Source organism: Poeciliopsis prolifica, unplaced genomic scaffold, assembly GCF_027474105.1.
Source record: "Poeciliopsis prolifica strain line A6 unplaced genomic scaffold, Auburn_PproV2 SCAFFOLD021, whole genome shotgun sequence".
NCBI classification, from domain to species: domain Eukaryota; kingdom Metazoa; phylum Chordata; class Actinopteri; order Cyprinodontiformes; family Poeciliidae; genus Poeciliopsis; species Poeciliopsis prolifica.
The window spans coordinates 3311055-3332490 of record NW_026562396.1 but is presented as its reverse complement, the minus strand read 5'-3'; the positions used below and the strand labels follow the sequence as shown (position 1 = coordinate 3332490).

The following is a 21436-nucleotide window of genomic DNA, read 5'->3' as shown; positions in this document are numbered from 1 at the left end:
CTCACAGATGGAGACTGGAAGATGCTTCTGGGTTGCACTGCCCTCCTGCATAGATGTGATGGACACTTAATTACTTGGCTGACAGAAGTTATTTGCCACCTGCACCCAACAGGGGTCTCTGCCAGACCCTGACCTCAACTTCCTCCCAGTAACCCAACCAGCTCACAAAGCAGAATTATTCATATGAAAGACACGCAAATTTTCTGCTTCTATTAACAGGTTTTTCTGTCGTTTTTTTTTTTTTAGTTTTTTCCATTTCACCTCTCATTCAAAACCAATATTTACACTGAATGCATAATAAATTTCTGAAAATATTTATAGATTTGATGTAGAGGCAGTATTCATTACCTCACATTAAATATAAACACATTAAGATTAGGTTATATTTTATCTTTCCTATATATCTGTATTTGATCAGAGAATCATTTTCAACTTGTTCTATTTCATGACAAATTCTGACACTTTTGTAAATGACGCAGTACCTTTTAATATATATCTACCACTTGTCAACATGTTAACACCAATGTAATAGAAGCAAATTACTCTCATGATTGAAGAAAAGGTGCTATATTTGATTCCTGAGCAATGCGTATATTTTGACACATTTCCATATTTAATAGAAAATATCACTGTGAACTGCACAACACATGCTAAGCTCTGAGAGACCAAACACAGTAAACTGTTAATGAAACAAACTCTGCAGTCCTATTCTTTAATATCCATGTATTATAATTCATGTACATTTAGTAAAATTATTTCAAGAAATCTAAATACAAAAATATATTCCATTGATGTGCTTTTACCAAATTGAAGAATGTCTGACCGTTTTTCAAGCATTCCTTTCATCACTTTATTTTGGCACACTTTTATTAGGCAGCATGACACTGTCCTTTCCCTAAGGTAATTTTGAATAAATGTACGTAGGCAGAACCTGGTCTGAAATTACAATTATTAACAGAGAGGAGATACACTTCAGCACTGCAATTACAGAGTTCGCAGGGGAATAGCAAGGGTCTGTTTTATTATCTGATCTAATTCCTTGGGGCTCAAGGTAATCATCAACACAGAAAGTTACATCTTTCTGTCACCACCTCACAGTAAAATGTATCTGTGCCTCTATATCATCCATTGTCTACTGCTTTCTCCACTCACTTTTTTTATTTCTTTTTTATTACTTTTTCCATGTTCTCTTTCCAGCCAGTAAGCTGTTACCTCTAGTACTTCCTCCATCTCTATGTGTTTAAGTTCACAATCAATAAAGTAGAACTTGTATTCCAATGAGGCTTCTTTATCAGATGAAAAGCATCTTTCAAAAATAACAACATTTGCGTTTTTATTGATCCCACATTTCTGCATTAAAACGTGTTATTTTTTTTGTATTTATATTTTGAGAAATTAAATTTACAATTTGTGGTCTAAGTTGTTCAGTTCATGATCACTTACTCATTAGGAGTAATAGCATGTTAATGCATTGTTATATAGTCAATGCCAGCGTCATTTGTCATTATTAATCAAGTACTTGTAAGATGAGCAATTTAATGTAAAGACAGAAGAAACCCATTGTTGAAACCTTGTGCTTACAAGTCTCAGTGGTACACCTTGCATTTGTAGGCTGCAATCAGTTTTTTGCTTGCATGCATGTCTGTCCAGAATTGGTCTACATAGACCTAATTATATTTAAGAGCATAAATACTTCATGAAATGAGGCAAACAGCAAGGTAACACATTGCAACTAAACATTTCTTGAAAACCTTGTACTTATTCAGGCATTTATTTGCAGAGACTGATCAAATAAAGAGGACAAAGATAATATTGCAGAAATATTGTGTCATTTTAAGGCCATTGCTTAATACTTTTTTTTTCAAAGTCTTTTACTATTTTAAATAAATACAATCACACAAAGACACTTATATATATATTTAGTTTCAGTGCAAACAATGACAACCTGATTGGGATTACTATGTTTTTGCTTTTTAATCAGCACATCCAATATCTAAAAATAATTGTAAAGTCAATCTAACTGATGCATTTCAAACCCCATATCAAAACATAAAAGAAAAAGAAAGTCTACTTCACGAAAATAATTTAATTGCATTTAATTCATTACTGTGGTTATTTTTAAATGCCTCTCAGCAGTCTGCAACACGATTCTGCCTGACATAATGAAATTGCAATTCATGCATGGCAATTTAATAGCAACTCATAAGTGACAATTTCTTGACATCTTATCTCTCCCAGATAAGAAAATCAATACTTGTATAATACAGACCGCCACATAACAAATAAAATAACAAGGACTTAGTGTAATATGATGCACTAGCAAGCAATTGAACCGAAATATTGAACAACACTGATGCTTTTCTTATATTATTCCATTAAGATGGCAAAATTGTTTGTTTTTTTTTTAGATTCAAGGAAATAAATATACTCTTGCTGCAATATTACTTCTTCTTGGAATCAACACAATCACTGTCTGTACATGTTACAGACAGTATCTGTCTGTAACATGGTGTCAATAACACCAAATGAAAGTGCAAATCTAAAGTGTGTTTAGCTGTCAAATTGGCTGATACTGAAATCAATTAAGATGTTACTGCTTATACTTATTATTTATTTGTTTATCTTATGCAATATTAACACACTTTCTTGCAAAAGTGAACTGATAGAGACAATTTGCTGCTTTTGATATTGCCTATTTTGTGTAAAGAGATGGAGACATAAGTATAAACTTATTTGGTGTTGCCCCTTCCATTTATTTGTATCTTGCTTTACAGATCATTCCTTTTTTACAGAAAAAAACAATTAAATAAGAACAACACTGTTTCTTTCACAAAAACAGACATAAATTACTAGGAATACATTAAACCATTAGACTATATGTATACTAATATAGTCTATGGCATGTGGTGTTTAAAATGCATTGTATTTAACAGATGTCTCATCATTGTGGAAAAGCAGGTAAATAGTAACAATGTCATTCATTAAACACAGTTCAATTTAATTTTAATCCAACAATAAAAAACAATGAAAAGAAAAAGAAAAACTGTGGTGGGGGTCCACTGTATCAAACTGAAAGAAGTAGTTACTGAAAACAGTGATGTATTACGATGTGCCTTTTCGAGTCTCTTGTTTTGCATTCTATAGTGTCATCTTTACATATGTTGTTCAATCGAGCTTTCACCTGGAGGAAAGCAACGATACAATAAATGTATATGGATTATTTATTGTTCCCAAAACCACAGTTAGATCCAAAAATGTACATTGCAACTTGGCTGCGGTGAACATTGTGATATCTGCCAGCGCTTGTCACATGGAGACATCCTGCAGGAGAAAAACTAAAAATGTTTTGATGTGTAGCGACTAGTCCATGGTGACTTGTTTAGCTTCTGCTGCAGTGCAGTACAAACATTTTTTTTTCCACATCTCCATCTTATTTGGTGTAGGCTGTGGTTGCTTGGAAAGCATTGCAGCGACAACAATTGTTGGCAAAAGTCTCTGTGCCGAGGCAAAAAGGAAAGATGTTTGAATGTCACCGGAGATGCAGTGGAAGATGTTTCTGACTTTTTTTATTTTTCTAGTTATCCCAAACTTCTTTGCTTGTATATCCTGGTGAGAGGGAAATACTTCACAGTTTTTTAATCAAAGCTACCCTTTCATTTTAGCATTTCATTTTAGTATATTATGTTTCTAAAACTGATAACTGCTTTGCATGCACCAAAGGAGCAGAATCTCATGTAGTCTGCTCATCATGGTGCTTGTTTTCTTTATTATCAGCAAAGTGGAACTTCACAATGTTTTTTTTTTGTTTGTTTGTTTTTTACTTTACTTAGTTATCATACCTTGTGAAGTGCCCACCTCTCACTCACCAACTGTTGGAGATTGCCTTGAAATGTAGAAAATAAGTGGGCAGATTATAAGTGTAGGACTTTGAATGGAGAAGTTTCATATATCACTGGCATTGGAAGTTATCCTGCCTTAAGCAAATAGTGCTTCAACATGGACTTTCTCTGAATTTGACACTTTGGCATACACAATTTTATCACCACCTGTCATGCATTTTTGACAGCATTAAAAAATAGACCATAAACACTGCAACTCTGAGACTCTGCATAAGCACACATAAAATGTAATAAGTGATAAGCAAATTTATTAGCAGTGACCCAATTAGTATTACTTCATCTTGTGCTAATGTATGTGGATCCCTACAGAAAGCATGACAAAACCACACCTATTAGTTGTCGTACGAGAATAACATTTGCTGTATTGTCGGAGGGCTGAATAGCAATAGATGTTGCCGCTGTTCCCCTGCAGCAAGAAGGTATAGGTTCCTGGGTTTGAATCCTGGCCTCGGCTTTTTCTGCAAGGAGTTTGCATATTTGCCCTTTGGATGCGTACATTTTTTCCAGGAAGTGTGGCTTTCTCCCAGAATCCAAAACCATGTCTGTAATTGCTCTTAGGTATGTGTGCATGCGTGTGCATGTGTATGGATGCGCATGTTTTTCATCCCCTCTGTGTGTCTATGTGATGAACTGGTGCCCTGTTCAGGATGTACTCTGCCTCTCTCCCCAATGACTGGTGGAAATAGGCACCAATCTCTCCTGTGACCTTGAAATAATTAGGAGTATACACACGTTATGGATGCATTATATCATATTTTTAATCAAAGATCATTTTGATTAATAAATTAGATGAACCGTCACACTGCATTCAAACTGCACTCAGTTTTTCAGCCAATAGGCTGTGGCTCTGCACAATAATTTAAAATGTCTCTCATGTCAAATATACAATATTGATGCTAAAAAATTTAAATAGGGTTTATGGAAAAAAACATGTGTTACTATGTAATTTATCATGTGCTTTGAAGAGGTGCTCTGATAGTTCTCTCATTTACTTAGTTGTAATAATAGTTAAAGACTGAGAAATGCAAGTCACAGGTTTTGAAAAACATTGCCAACAAACTTGTAAGTAATAATACTAGGTATGTTTCCATAGACAGTGTTTCACTTTTAATGCTGAAAATGTGTGCTTCCAAGAGAGTACATTTGTTTGAATATTTAAATTACAAATTGATCCAAGAATAGTACTTAGTGAGGTCTAATCCAGTAATATTTATCAGGGATCATGGGAATTATGTAAATGACTCCTGTCTCAACATGCTTAATATTTTTAGTTTTTCTTACCTATACCTCCTCTGTTATTGTTCTTTTAAAATTTGCCTGATCCTTATATTTTTCTAAACCACCCTTCACTCTAGAACTCAAGCTTTGTCTTCATTTTCTATTTTGACTCCCTCCTGCCCTTCATGTCCTCTCATGAGAAGCTGCTGCCTGGCCTCAAAGGGAGCACTAGAAAGGATCCATCAGCCAGACTGCTATTCTCAGGAGAATGCATCCAGCATGTTGCTCTGTTCTGCTCTGCTCACTATTATATCTATCTAACACCAGATCGCCTTTACTGTAGATCACAGGCTGCTTTTTTCTTTCTTTTTTGCAAAGCTGTATAGAGTTGTAATTCTATGCCTTGTTGGACACTGCTCACACATTTTCTCCAAGCTGTTTGTGATATCTGTACTGCTTGTGTGAACCAGATCTATTTGCAGGGCATGGTTATAATAGGGTGTATCATTATATACGATGGTGGCCTATGTGTTTAGGCTGTTTTGAGAAGAATCAAAGGGTCACGAGGAATACCTACTGCAGATTTAAGGCATGAAATGTTAATCTGCCAGACGTATCTGGAGGGTTTTTGAGCACCAGCTGGAGACATTGGTACGGTACTTTTAAGCCTCAGTGCTGGACTAAAACAAAGCCATATTTATCCCCAAATAACAACATCTGGCCATGCTTAACAGCATGGATAAATAAACAAGCCCTATGGATGCTAAATCCCCCCACACTCAATCACTCTCACACCCCCTCTTCCCATTCCCTCTTGACTTTCTGAAGGCTGTTGTTGGTGTGGGGCTGGCACATCAGTGTTGATAGTGTGCATCCAATTAATTAGCCAAACGTTATCTCATTAGTAATAGCCAGAAGAGTAAAGCAAGTACACTCCCTTACAGTTGCAAACATCCTCTGGTCAGCACTGAGCTTCCTTTCCTTCCCCTCGGTAACCTCTGTGATCTGTTGATGCTGAGTAGGAGGACAAAAAGAAAGGTTTGTTAATGCTGCTTGGTCAAAGTGTCCATCATTAGGCAGCTATTCCTCATGGCTCACATTTATTCCACAGCTCTTGCAGAATTAAGACTAGACAGCCTCCAGCATATCCTAATAGCACTGCATCACGAGACAGTCTAATGGTTCCTCTGTCTTTAAGGTATCTGTCTTTGTGGACCTCTGCATAATTTGCACAACGCTGTAAGCAAAAGTCAGCACCATCTGACACACAATTGAATCCCCTGCATTCCTCAACACCTGTGCCTCAATGTTATTTAAAGCACTCAGGGGCTCTGCACCAAACACCAGCCAGCGGCTATTTGCTTGTGCGTGTCAAGTGTGTGCATGTGTGCGCAAGTGTTTGGGGAAGAACTTGCTTTCTGAGCTATTAGCAACAGGCTATGCACAGACAAACAGCACAAAACAATTTGTTGACCATTTTGTCTAGACATTGGCAAAAGGAAGTGATATGTATTTAGTGAAGACCCACTGTAAGACATTGTTACTTATTGTTTTATTTTGCACATGATAACAAATAGCATTATTTTTATTCAGTGTTGGTATTTGGAGTTCTATTAATGACAGAAATAAAAAAAAAACTAAATAAACTGTGCTTGTTTTTTTGTTTGTTTGTTTTTCTCTTCCCAAAAATAAATACATGCTCAAACACGCTGCAAGGACTTTAGGAAATGTGTGATCTATTGTCCTATTCATAAAATCAAAGATGCATAAATTCTGTTAGTCTTTGTCATTTGAGAAAAACAGTATTTACATTTTATGAATATCCACTGCAGTGTCCTGGTTCTATTAGGCAGTGGAATAAAATATAAATCATTCAAGGGTAAAGACATGACAGAGTTATAAACTACATCTTGACCCAACACTCCGAGGAACAGTAGTAAATGGCATAATGGAGTAGCATAGTTTGATGTGCTGAAGCCAATGTGTCAGAAACAGCAGGAGCTTCTTAAAGAGACAGAGGCCCAATTTCAAGGTCTCAAACTAGGAAATTTAATTTCTATTTGATGCATTAGTTTTTATGATAGAAGATGACAAAGTTACTTGATTGTGCTATAAAATGACACTGTTCCTGGAAAATACATCATACTGTACCTTTAAAAATTGACAAAAAAATAGATTTGGGATTTGATTGCAATTCATAATTTGAAATTCCAAATTTAAGTATTTTGTTATTGATTGAATTGACCAAAATTGTATGTCTATCTTTTTTTGTGTCTATGTAAATCTAATAAAAACAATAAAAAGTATTTAATAGGACCTTGTTTGGAAAAGCTGGTCTTTCGAGTGTGGGGTAGCTGCATGAATGTGAAGTCGGACCCACGAACACTGACATTTTTATCATGTCTGACCTTCAAGGGACTGCAGATTTTCTTGAAAGGGAAAAGATAATCAGATGTAATTAAAACTTTTCAAATACACTGCTTTATTAAAACAGTGTGACACTGACACATTAGATCTTGGTTTAAATTACATGGTTCATTTTCCATGTTTATTGTTGTCCTAATAAAACGCGTGGGGGACAACAGATCAAATTATCATTCAGCAGTCTGTTGTGTATAGACTTTTATGAATGTTCGATGCTCTGCTTGACAGTACCAAAAGTTATGCTTTTTATGTATATATTGCGAAACACATCACTTAACTGCTTCAAGTGGTCTTTTAATCAAATTTTATCTGTAAATATTCGACATGAGAAGGTATGTGCTGATTGCAAGAGAAAGTGGCTGATTCAAATTATTCTCAGCTGCATACCAGGGCACTGATTGGCTACATGCAAATGGTCATGTTTATCACACCAGGGAAACAGGAAAACACAATGTGTCCATAATAATCCCCGAGTTGCTTTAAAGGAGCAAAGTGAAATACAGACATCATAGTTTTGCCAATTAATACAACAAATACTGATGCTGCATGCAGATACTTATACTCTGATGCATGAAATATTCTATTCTAGAATTGTGAGTTTGAGGAAATGCCATCTGTGACATCATGATGCTATGATGCTCTCAGTGTAGCCATTTATCTACCAATACAAAAAAGCTAAATGTCACATAAATGGCAGGTCAGTAAGTAGTTTCTGTGCTTTTTCCTACACACCCTGAACATGATCACAGCCACTCCTTTTTTTGGCAATCTCCATTCTTCAACGGCCCCTGAGATCTCTGCTGAACAATCTTTATCCTCTTTTGAAGAATGAATCCTGTCTCCACTTGGAAACAGTGCATCACTACTCCTTGGCGTTCTTCATGGAAATATATGCACTTAATTCCATGTGTTAATTCTGAGTGTTCATTATTTAAGAACATAAATGACTGACATTCTCTTGTTTTGGTCAAGCCAAGTTCTAGCATTTAATACAGGAGAATATTTTTTTTTAATGACAGCTGATAAGCTACCTGAAAAACAGCTGAGAATGCAACCACCGCATTCTTTAACAATTACTGGTAACGAGTTTCACATTTTTCTTTGCAAGTTTGTTTTAATTCAGTCTCACTAGAAAGTTTCCCAGAATAAACTCCATGTGTCTATTTGATTTAAGCCCAGATGTTGACTAGACAACATACGACATATTTTTAAATATTTAAAATATTTAATTTTATTTATTTATTTATGGTTTTTTGTTTGTTTGTTTGCTTGTTTTCTTGCTGTTTTTGAAACATCCAGCTGGAAACAAGTTGTTGGGCTTGGGATCTGAATTTATGGTTCTATCAATTATCAAAATTCATCAAACCAAAGCAACTTTCATGCAGTCACCACCATGTTTGACTGTATGTTATTGTTCTTATCATTTAAGATGGAGAGTGAGCTGTGTTTTAGTCCAACTTTCATATTTTCTCCATCTTTTTAATGTATTTAATAAAAATACAGTTGAATAAGATTATTTATTAGGTACAATAAAATATCCTAATGCACTTAGTAGTGTTACTCAAACTGGATTTTGGCCTTTTGTTTTTCAGATGGACCCTTGGGACCACGAGGGCTTGTGGAAGCTACAGAGATGTGCACACAGGAGTGCCTGGTCCTTGGACATTCAGACAACTGTTGGATGCCTCCCACATTAGGATCATACCAGCATCCTAAGTCGCCCGTGTCTAGCTTCAGCTCTCAGCGGGAGTGGGGTCAGAAGGACAAACTCCTTAATGGACACACTCTCTCCAGAACCTGGAAAAACGAAAGTGGACGGTCAGAGCATTTTGGCGACAGGAAGCAGTTTGGGAGTGGGGAAGGACACTTCACCAGCAGCAGCATGGCTGATATTCCTTTGGTGAGTCTGAAGTCTTGCCAGTCAGCATCCTGCCCAGACAGTCCAAAGGACCAGCAACTATAAAACTGACTCTTCTTTGCTGCAAGAAATCTGGACAGAGTAAACTGGTGAGGCATCTCACCTGGGCTCACCCTGTGTTTCATTGCGTTATTTCATTGGTTTATTTCTTGTCTCCTTTCTTCAACTTCAGTTAATGCTTCTGCAGTCTCAACGCCACATGTACTGTGTAGGCCTGAAAATAGCGCTGATGCTTAATTCTCCACAGTAAAATGTCTCTGCATTTACCCTTTTTTTTTTAATAATACAATTCTCAATGAAAACCTTTTTCTTTCCACTTCTTTTGGGACATGTGGAAGAAGGACCTGCATAAAACTGAAAAAGAGGGAAAAAAATGACTATCAGACAAATATATACAAATCTTTGTGGTGTGATTGTTATTGAGCTGTTTGGGACTATATTAATCAACACAATCAAAGAAAATTTTGATTATATTTCAAAAAAGTGTTGGTCCTATAACACTTGTTTGTGGACACTTGTTTATTCTGTCACTGTCTCTGTGTTTGTAAATAATACTTATTAACCACAATCATGTATAGTAATATTCACAGTGGGTAGGACAGTTCTCTGCTTTTGTCATCATAATGGATTCTCATCAAAATTGGGGAAATTCAGCCGGGCAGAGATCTCCAGCAGAAAGTGACATATCCAACAAGAAAATATTTGTTTTTTTTTTTTTTTTTTTTTTCTGGATTTTTACTGAAAGAAAATCTTGTCACATAATTTACTGTTTCCTATATCCCATATAAATTTTATTCAAGTGCTGCAAAATCTCAAAGGCAAATCAGTTTTTTTTTTTCTTGTTAGAAAAACAAAACAAAAAAAAAGCTTTATTAAGGATGTCAGTGCTCAACATGTGCATTATAAAACTGAAAGTCTCTAAAGCGCTCTGATTTTAAAAGTGTTTAGTACAATTGAATAGCAATATATTTGTAAATGGCTAAATGTTTTATCTAAGGTTGATCTTACTGTATAGATTTTCTTCAATTTGTGATTTAACTGAGGGCAATTTCTCAGTAGTACCTGCAACTTATTGACCTATGTATGTAAATATACATATATATATATAAATATATATACTGTATATATATGTACTATTTCCACAGACTATTATTTTCCATACATAAGACAACACAGGTAAAGATAACACTTAAATCACCGTGCCTTCATGAAACACTGAATTGTGCTTATTCAAATGACAAGAACATGTTGGCTACTAAAAATATTCGGTCTGATAATCAAATGCCTTATGCATTGAGTGTTTGTCACATTTAAAGATATGAAGTGCAAAATAAAGTCAAAGAATAAAAAAAGGCATGGACAGACTGTATGTCAGCCAAGATAACTTGTCATTTCACCATCTGAAAGAGTTGGTTTTCACAGCATGGACGGCAAATACACAAAGGAAAAGCATGCTAAATGATATACCTTATTTAATTAAATTTGTCATTTTTGTCTTTGCTTTTTCTTTTTCTTTTCGAGATTGGGTGGGGGTAGAGTTGAGTTGTGCATAAAGAGTAGTTCCGTTTGTAAAGCACTTTCACATTAATGTCACAATATAAAGATGTTAAGTGGGATGGAGTGATTTGCTTATCGCAGTATGTTTATTAGTTGTGAGGGTGTTTGACATCACCAATACTGAAACAGTTAATCCTTGTTACTCTACAGGTATACAGCTACTGCAATAAATGTTTTAATTATGTGTATGCTTTTTTGCGTACAAGATGGCTACGTCAGAAAGTCTGTGTCCTTTTTTTGAATAAATGCCCCTGTGAACGTTTAATTTAAATTCAAAGCACTGTTTAGATATCGCATGGGTTTGCAGCTAATTAGAGTGATTTTCTTTCTCTCCAAAAATGGAAAATAATTATCTGTTTTTACACTACTTAACACATATTTTGGTCGAAGCATTTACTTGTGAACAAAGCAGAACCAGATTTGTTAAAGCATCCTCCAAGAGAGTGTGTCCTGATGAACAGTTTCTCTTGCAACTGTTCTATTTTGCATTTTCTGTCCTTAGAGAAAATAAAAGCTTCTTAAAAATATTACTTCAGGGTCACTGTGGCATAAGCAGACAGCTCATACAAATCCCAAGAGACATGATTCAAGGAAAGTTCCCTAACAAGGTTACCATAAAAATAAAAACTTTAGCCATCTATAAAGTATTTTATCACATAGTCTTTGCTGCATTTTTAAACTAAGTAAATTATTGTGCTATTCCAACCAATTCCTCAGATTCTCAAACATTTTGTAATAATAGTTGTAATGAGAGGCAAAGAAAATAAGACATACTCGTGGCATTATTTTGCAATAAAAAGTTCAATCTCTTCACCTCAAGATAAGAATGTTTTTGCAAAAATAGCATTTAATATAAGACTTTTATTAAATCAGAATATTATTGAAAAGTTAATTTATTTCAGTAACTCAATTCCCTAGGTGAAACATATGAAGCAGCTTGGTCAGAAACACACAGATGTTTTTAAGCTTTTGTATCAGTTAATTTTGATGATCTTCATTTAAAGCTAGATTTAAAAATACAATATTGTATCATAAACATTTTAACACAGAAATGTGGACTTTTTTTGCCATTCCTCATTGGGATTTCTTCAGCAATGGCTTTCAGGAATTGGGTCTTATCAACATTAGAAATAAATAGAAACAAACAATGAAATAAATCAACCACTATTTGCTATTTACCATTTAAATAATCATGAGTTTTTCAATTATTTTCCTGTTTTTGTACTGTATTCCCTCAGTGCAATTTCTGAAACTCGCCGGATTGGACAAATCACATAGAAAGTTTACTACAAATAATAAGGTCAAAGAAGTCACCTAAATCGAACAAAAGGATCTCGTGTGTCTTTTCCCAGTGTTTCAATGCTGACTGTAGAAATACACCATCTGGTCAGAAACAACCAGTCAGTCATGAGGAGTTTTTGCACTGCCAATCATCCCTGTGTAATCACTGTTCACCTTCTTCCTCCTTGCTCTCTGTTATGTCACAGCGTCTTCCCGAAAGCATAAAGCCTGTTGTGAATTCCCAAGCTAGTTAACATGGTCACCTATAAACAGTTCTCCAGTAAAGGTAGGTTGTTCTTCTGCCAGTGGCACATTAAGCAACAAGTACACGAGCATGATTGACGGCAGTAAGACCGTCCTGTTGACTCTGATTGGTTGTTTTTAACCAGGAGTGCTGCCTAGCTGGGAGAACATGGAGAAGTTAGATTTTTTTTTTTTTTTTTTACAGTGTATCTTTCTCGTATTACACTATCCCAACATAGTGAAAGTTTTAATAAATATATATAAAAAACATTATTTTTTTTTTAAATAAACGATACATAGTGCAGCTTTAAGGCAAATGCTGTCCGATTAAACCCTAAAGTTGAAAATACACATTAGTCTTTACATTGATATGATAATTAAAAGCACATAAATGGTTAGACCTGATTTATTTTATTTTATTTTTTTGAAAATACATTAGTACGTCAACAGATATTATAGTGATGAATTAAACTATGTGTGGCTATGTGATGGGCTGCACCAAAACTGGAGACAGGACCCTGAACTGGACTGTTTAGACATAATAGCCGGATAGATAATAGGACAATGATACAGTTGAAGACTTATCAAAATTGTCATATACAAGCAAATAATAAAATAACAGTTACAGGAAAAAGGAAGCAATCTCATTTGACTTTCATATAGCAGGAAGTTTGATTTATTTAATAGAGTCGATAACAAGCAATCAACGGCCATGGAACCATTCAGAACCAGATTATTCTTGATTGATCGACTGATTGAGAGATGAACTCCCAAGTGCTCTTAAATAAGTAAATATGTTTGGGGGGTTCAAACACCTCCATAGGCCCTTTCCATACAAATTAAAGTGTTTTGCTTAAAGTGCATTACATGGTGATACCACGTACTATATGTGGTATCTCGTAGGACAATTGCTTTTTTTTTTTTTTTTTAGTCCTTTAGGTTTCTCTTTCTCACTGTAACCTAATTTCATATTTTTATATGAAAAAATATAAAAATATGAAGTTGCCCAGCGGACTAGCTTAAATTCTGACTTGCCATGCTAGCTATCGATTTGTGCAAGAATAGTTTCTGAGGAGCTTCAAAGCTAATTGCCTTGGAAGTGAGAGAGGAAGTAAATTAGTGTCACGCCACAACCAAGAAAAAAAAAAAATCCCAATCGCATTTGGTTCTTCTGCGGCTTTGTGAATAATTTTCAGACAGGCAAACTGGAGTGGAAGAGAGCAAACGTTCAGCAGAAATCAGTCGCAGGGACTGCATGCGCATCAAACAGGAGTAAAGAACTCCCAACAAAACTCAGTAGTCAAAAAAATAGCACCGTCTTCATAGTTTAAAAATAACATTTTCAGATAATAATAGAAAAAAAAAATAGTATTAACCAATAGCATATATGAGTTCATCTACTAAGTGTGTAACTTTACCTGGGATCTCAACCAAACTGAGCTATCCTACAGCTTTTGAGCTTTTATGTTGTGAGCTGGCAGGGATTTAGATTTGGCTCTGAAATAAGAAGCCTCGGTGAGAGGCCAAGATCTAAAACCAGAAAGAGAGCAGAATTGAAAGAACAGAGGTTTTTAACAGATTGTATTCGCATAATGGCAAGAGTTGAATAACCCTGAAGCTGTTCAACCCAAGCTATTTAACTTTACTTAACCCTTCTCTAAAAAACTAAATCTACACAATATCACCCTGAAACAAAGTTTTATAAGAGTCTGAAGTTTTTCAAATGAAGTGAGATAAAACCAATAAAAACAACCCAACTTGAACAAAATAAAAATAAGACAAATGAATATTTTTTTTAAGAAATAGCATTCTCCAAATGCATTACAGTGTGCAATTTCTAGAATGATTCACAGCTCTGTAAGGACAAGCTTTAGAAATATCTGAAAATAGGTGAGGCTTATGCATCTTGTTCAAAATTCTAACCTTAGAGTGAAATAAACAGCAGGATAATATATTATATTTATAAACCCAGAGAAGGCGGTGGCCTGCTAAATGAAACATGAAGGTCAGTGGAGAGGATGATGAGGGAACATGAACTGTCATGCCGAAGCTACCGCAATAACTATGACAGATTAAAGAGAAATTGTAGCTTGGCCAGCTACTATAACTCTGACCTCGTACCGCAAATCTGAGTCATTTGAGTTATTACATTCATAGAGGTCATAGTGAAAAATGGGTCAAAGCTGAATACAGAGGTTTTCTTTAAAAGCCTTAAATGCCCAAGTTTTAGATCAGGAAATGATGCGAACGGGATTACACAGGGAGATGCCTGGAACTCTCTGGCCTGTTATTAAATTGAATGGCAAATTGAGAGGAACATTTTGTATTCCAGTGCAACACCTCACTGGTGAAAATCTGAAACACTGCTCAAGGCAGGTAAAGAAACAGAATTTTTTCAATGCACAAAGCAAGATTTTTTTACACTTCCCTGACGCCAAAAAGATACAAAATTAATAAACTTTACAATTCGGATTTTTAGAAAACCTTTTTGCAAAAACTATGTCTGCAAGGCTTATTGTATTTATATTTACCACAAGTGAAAATTAAATATTTAACTTGACACCTGGTAAAGCCACTGCTATAAAGCCCTGATAGTGTCATCAAGAGTTAACACCTTAGTGAGGATCAATGAGCACACTGCTTGTGAAACAGCAATTCCCTGGACCAGAAGGCCATTTAGAGAACGATCTGATGGCTTCAGTCCATCTTGGTCCTTCTCAAAATTTGATCCACATGGACACAGCAGACACATCTGTATAGATTGCTCCCGCAAGCCAATCAAGGAACAAACACTCTGCCAATATTCCCTCCAGATGAGGCCTGAGCTCTCAACAGAGGGCTGAGATGAAAGACAGAAAGCAGAGCGCGATTGTTGATTAACCTCTGCAGTCTGCAGTAAATCTGTACACACAGGAGAAACCCAGGTGCTGGCATTGGACCCATCCATGTCCACCACAGCAATCTGAAAAGGATTCTTGTCAAGAGCAACTGTCTTTAAACACAGTGTGTTGAAATAGGTTGTAGAGCAGTTTGCTTCTCCCCTGTTATTGCCTTCTCTGTGGGACCTTGTAATGACTAAGACCTCACTCCCAGAGTGCTACTTCAATGCAGTGTAGAAAAAAAAAAAACTTGTGCTGGGGTTGATATTTCTCCTTTTGCTTTTTTTGTTGAAGGCAAACAACATATGTTATTTTACTTTACACTTGAAAATATGCAGACTCATTCAATAACTTTGAACCTTATTGAAAAGTTAATCTATTTCAATAACTCCATTGACTATGTGGCATTTATATTTATTAATGACAGATTGATTTCTAAGTCTTTATTTCTGTTAATGATGACGATTCTTTGCTCACAGCTAATTAAAACATGACATTTAAGATTAGAATATTACATTGGACAGATGGAAGAAAGAGTATTACTTACTTAGAGGGTGTTATTTTAAAAAATATGATGAGCACACCTAATGGCAATACCTAATTTATTGAATATCATGCAATCCATAAAGTTTATTCATATAGCATATTTCAGCAGCAAGGTGGTTCAAGGTGCTTTACATAAAAAAAAAAAGAATAAATAAAATCACAAAGTTATAAAGAAATCACAGTACACTCAGCAATATACAAACAGTAAATTTTTATGAGTGCCATCACCAAAATCATACATTAAATAAATTGGTCAGAGAGACTGCAAAAAAGGTTTTAGGGACATGGCTTATGAAAAACATTACATATTACGTACAGAGACAAAATAATCAATCAAGTACTGTCATGCACATTTTCACTTCCTCTAGGCACATCAGAAAGAAGATTTTTTTTTCTTAGCAATTTTCCATTTATTGTATTTCAATCATATTATGGTGAAATGGAGGTTTTGCTTAAGAATTATCAATATCATCCATACATTTATTCATGATTTGTGAGCTGTGTGTATTTAGATTCTAAGTTGTTTGTATGAAGTTAATTTCGGCATCGTTATTCTGTCTCTATAATAGTTACTTTATTTGTATTGAGTTTCTTAGTTTTTTTTTTTTCTTGAGTCCTGCTCTGTGCATTCTGGTTTTATCTCACAGATGTTGTTATTAGACCTTAGATTTTGGCTATGTAGGTATTCTGTATTTTTATTCTGTTTCTCTGGTGTCAATTATTCATCCTTCCCTCAGTTGATTCCCCCATGTTGATTGTACTCTCCTTGTTTTCATATTATTCATCTTTTAACCTCAGCGTATTTAAGCTGTCATTTTTTTCCCATCACCTCAAGATTTTACTGTTGCTGTTTCTCCATTTCCTGTCTGCTCTCCTCGTGTGTCTGTTGCAAGTTTTCGCACTATTAATTTATTTCGTTCTACATCCCATAATGCAGCTGCCAATTTATTTGAGATTTGTGTCCGCAGCAAATGCCTTGCATGACCAAAAAATTAATTCAGCAAAACTGTGGGGGTTCATATTTTTCAGGGAAAGTCTCAGCTGCTGATGTTAGTTTTTTAATACATAAACTGTAAACTATAATGCCAACAAGGTCAATGGTATAATGAAGAGATTCCTTAACTGTGTGGTGGAGGATGTTCAGACAGTAGCAGAAGAAAATATGTGCTTTAGTGATCAAGATCCCAACACAATATCAATAGGAGAAGAATATTGACCCTCTACAGAAAAGATGGACTAAACTAGGAGATCTGGATCAATCTACTTAAGCAATCAACATAATCACTTGCCTAAAAGGTAAACTCTGCTAAATATGTTCAATGCTTTGAACCCCAAAATAATTTAAGAAGTCGTATCATTCATAATTTTATCCCTGGTGATATAGTCACTAGGGATGTTGATACCATCAAGTGATAATTAACTAGTGACATCAGTAAGGGACTGTCACTGTTTTTTGATATATATAAAAAAAAGACAAACAATAGAATAATCTGATATCCAAATGGTAAGAAAGGAATAATTCATGAATTATTGTTATGCTTTTCTTATACTATGTCTAGAAAGAAATACATTATTATGAATAGGTTAAAAGCATATGTCCTTCTTGTGAATGTTCATACTGATATAAATATTTCCCCAGTGAAGGTGTTTAATAAACACTTGCTTCTGTAGCCATGTCCAAAGATTCAAAGATTATCAGATATAGCTAATTTAATATAAATATATATCTGCCTACATCTATCTATATATAAATCCAGAAACAGTTTGAAAAAAATGTAAGAATTAACTACGCTGGTCGTAATGATTCATATTTTAAAGTGCATATTTCTCCTTTTCATTTAAACTTACTAGTTTCATGAAAGATCACCCTTTTCATATATTATCTCCATAATTGAAACTTTTTCTTTTTACAACCAGCCAGCATTTGAAATGCCTCCTCTCAAGTCACCTTTTGGCCGAATTAAAATAGAATTAGGTGTAATTGGACTGGCTTTGGGGATGATTTAATTTTATTTAATCCAAGAACTTTTGAATACCTGAAAGACAGGACACACATAAGTGAGATCCATTCAAATTTAAATCAAGACTGTGCCTGAACATTACCAGACATTAGACCTTTCAAACATTTACTTGCTGAAGAACACATTTTTCAGTGACTTTTCCATGTGATAGTTTATTTAGAAAGGACATAATTTCAGATGAAATGGTGCATGTTGAAAAGACAAGCACTTAAAAATATACTGCATGTCTTTTAGGAAGGACATGTTTGCATCTAAATGAACAAGACATATTTTCTCCCCTTATAGTTTTTGTTACAAATGAAATTCTTGAAAAAATAAAAAAATAAACAAGCTCAATTAACAAGGATATGCATCATCATTGTTTCTGAGAGTTGTATAATTGTTTCTGTTTTCAATGTTTTACATGATGTCTTCAGAGAGTAAGAAAATCAATACAAAATCATTTTTTCCCTCACACACTCAGGGGACTGTTGTACTTCAAATCAGCTGAGCTTGATGGTCAGTTATAACTCTTGAAATTGAATCTTTTTCAAAGTTCAACTGAGCTGTCTTTTGTCTTCCGTATTTTCATTTTCTTTATTAGCATAAAACTCACAAGTACTTACTCATCTTGCTTTTATTACTGGTTTTGCATTCAGTCTTAAAATCCATAATCTCTGAGGAGAACCAATGAGCGTGAGTCATGTTCTTTGCAGCATCAGCATCATCATCCTAATGATATGAGAGAACAGAAGGGGCTTTTTTCCGACCTTGTGCTTCGTTTGTAATCTCCTTTGTGGAAATTACACTCTGACTTTATGAATATATTGTAATTAGGCATATGTATTCTAATAGGCACGAAGATATAGTTTCTGTCTAATCTCTCATTTATATGCAAAGGAGGACCAGTTAAAAAGCTTAAACTTTCTTCCGTCTTACTGAGTCCCTTTTCCCCTAATCAAGTTACTTTTTACTTGGCTTTTCTTAGGCTGCCATCTATTTATTTTTTTTTTTTTTGAGTGAAAGTAGAATATATTCTCATACAAGAAACCCAGGGGTATGGTAACAGTTAATACTTCAAGATTTATTTAGCTGTTCATTTATTTAGGATATTTAGTCTGTCACTGAACAGTGATTTCCTCAACAAAGGGAACATAGCAAAAGTGAGAAACAAATACTATTCTCAAACTAAACATATTATTCTCATAAATTACCGGAGTTATTTGCTTGTTTTAATTCCTGTAGAGAAATATACAACAAACTGCAAAAAATAACACTCCAGAAAATAATCCAAATAAAACGTAGTGATTTTATAATTTCATCTTAAATGTAAAAAGCCCAAATATACTGTGTGCACCTGAATAGCAACATTCCAGCTGGCAATTTGCTTTGATCAAAGACTGTGGCAAGTCTAAAACAATTACATGTGTAACAAGCTCACAATAATTGGGTTGTTGAGAAAAGATAGTTTTCAAAATTTGCTCGGAGAATGTAATTAGTCACTTTAGAATAACTCCGAAGCAGTTTGCTTAATGAACCAGTGTTATGAAAAAACGAAAGGAAAATAGAGTTAAAAGCAGTTTACTTTCAGAAACAAAAAAAAATGTCAACATTCTGCCACAGGGAAAAGAAAAGCCTACACTTTTAATTTCAGAGTTTTGTATCATACAAATAATAAAATCTGGTTCTCAACACGTAAAATAGTTTAAATCAAATACTGATTTCATAAACCTATACAAAATACATCACTGATAGTAATAACAGAACTCCGAAGAAGCTTCCTCTAAATTATTTAAGAAGCAAAGTACACTCATTTGGCATTTTATTGTCAACTTCTAACATGAAGAATCAGTGTATCATCTGGTGGCGACTCAATTCATATGCTTCTAAACATGGAGAGGGCAATCTGCCTTATTTCTTACTGAACATCATCGAAACATCGTTTGCTTCAAGAACAGTAAAGTTTTCATGTTGTAACATATTTGTTTTTTTTCCCTGGGTGGCAGCTTCACACATTCATATCAAAGCAACTTGGGGGTCCATTACTACTCCTGCAGTGCTGCAAGCTGATCGGTTTTATGACCATATGGACGCAATAATTTATGCAACAAGAGGCCCAACCAAGTATTAAGTGCATAGAAATGAACATTATTTTCAGAATCTTTAAAGTTCTGTTTAGAACATTCTATTTTATTTATATTATGGGACATTCTAATTCTCTGACATGCTGAATTTTGGGGTTTTATCATCTGAAAGCCATAATCATCAAGAGGTTAGAAATATTTAACTGTGTGAAATTAATATGCAAATGATGTTCACTTTTTGAAATGAGTGACAAAGTATATTTGGTTTTCACGTTATTCTATTTTTTTATGTACCTGTGTATATAGTTGTACATTAGAAAGCCTTTGGCATGTGAACATTAAGCTCCAAACAAGTTCATTATTTTCCGACATCTTCTATTGATTTCGCTCTTCTGCTTTAAAGAGTTTCCACCAGGCCTCCCTGGGGTAGGGCAGGAAAGGCAGAGGCCTGATCAGATTCTCACCTATCGCCCACACCAGCTATTGCTTCCACACCACAATTAGTATTCATGGAAATGCCATTGATTTATTTTAATAAGGGATGCCAACTTGAACACTGGAAATTAAACAATTACAGTCAGTCTTTCTTAGCTTTCTTCTCCACTTTCTGCAGAAATATGCTAAAGCTATTTAGCCCTGCATGCTTTTTACTCTGATAAAACATTAAGCTCATTCAGATCCAAGCAATTAGAATTTTTGGATTGTTCGTAGGTTGTGTATATTACACCACATATTGTTAACAAGGCACAGGATCTGGTCACCACGTTACTTGCTTTGTGCTCATATGTAAAACCCAAAATAATTCTTTATTAACTTGTCCAAGAGGAGTCTCTGCATCTGAGTGATGAATCTCTGCAAACGATGCTTTAAGGTGTCCGCCTTGTTTTCATGGGGGACTAAGCATTTTTATTATGCTTAGTCAGTTAATTATTTTTCTTCCATCATCACCTATTAAAAAGAGATTGGGAAAGAGTGCTGCAGTCTGTTGAGAGCTGCAGGCAAAGACAAAGAATCACACTGCATGCCAGATTTCTGTAGCTCTATGATGTCATGGATATTCCAGCTGTGAAACTTCTGCTTCCTGGGAGTCGTCATAAAAAATGGGTTAATGCTGTGCATTTTGGGGTTCAGAGTTCTAATCAGTCTCTTTCATTCTCTGAGTGTAGTTCAGTTCTTGTTCCCGCCCATGACTGGTCCCAACAGAGAAATGATAATATGATTTTTCTTGTTTCTCGTCTATTCTTGAATTGCTACAATTGAATTTCTGAAGACTGCTTTTCTGTTTAGTGAGGCCATCATTGTCTAATATGAAATTGTTTAAGTGATCTGTAGAAAACCAAAAGGACAACAGAAGTTATCTTTAAGAAGCCAAGCACTTACTCACAAC

The 21436-nt window shown here is 34.9% G+C and overlaps 1 protein-coding gene across 4 annotated transcripts in view; it reads left to right on the top strand.

Moving 5' to 3' along the window:
- LOC129369460 (protocadherin-9) overlaps nt 1–11543 on the top strand; it is a 184834-nt gene extending 173291 nt beyond the window's left edge. For all 4 annotated transcript variants that reach the window (XM_055044862.1, XM_055044865.1, XM_055044863.1 and 1 more), the window contains one exon: nt 9134–11543. In XM_055044862.1, coding sequence (XP_054900837.1) covers nt 9134–9504 — 371 coding nt within the window. In that variant the 3' untranslated portion in view covers nt 9505–11543. The remainder of the gene's footprint in view (nt 1–9133) is intronic.
- Nucleotides 11544–21436: the final 9893 nt, after the last annotated feature.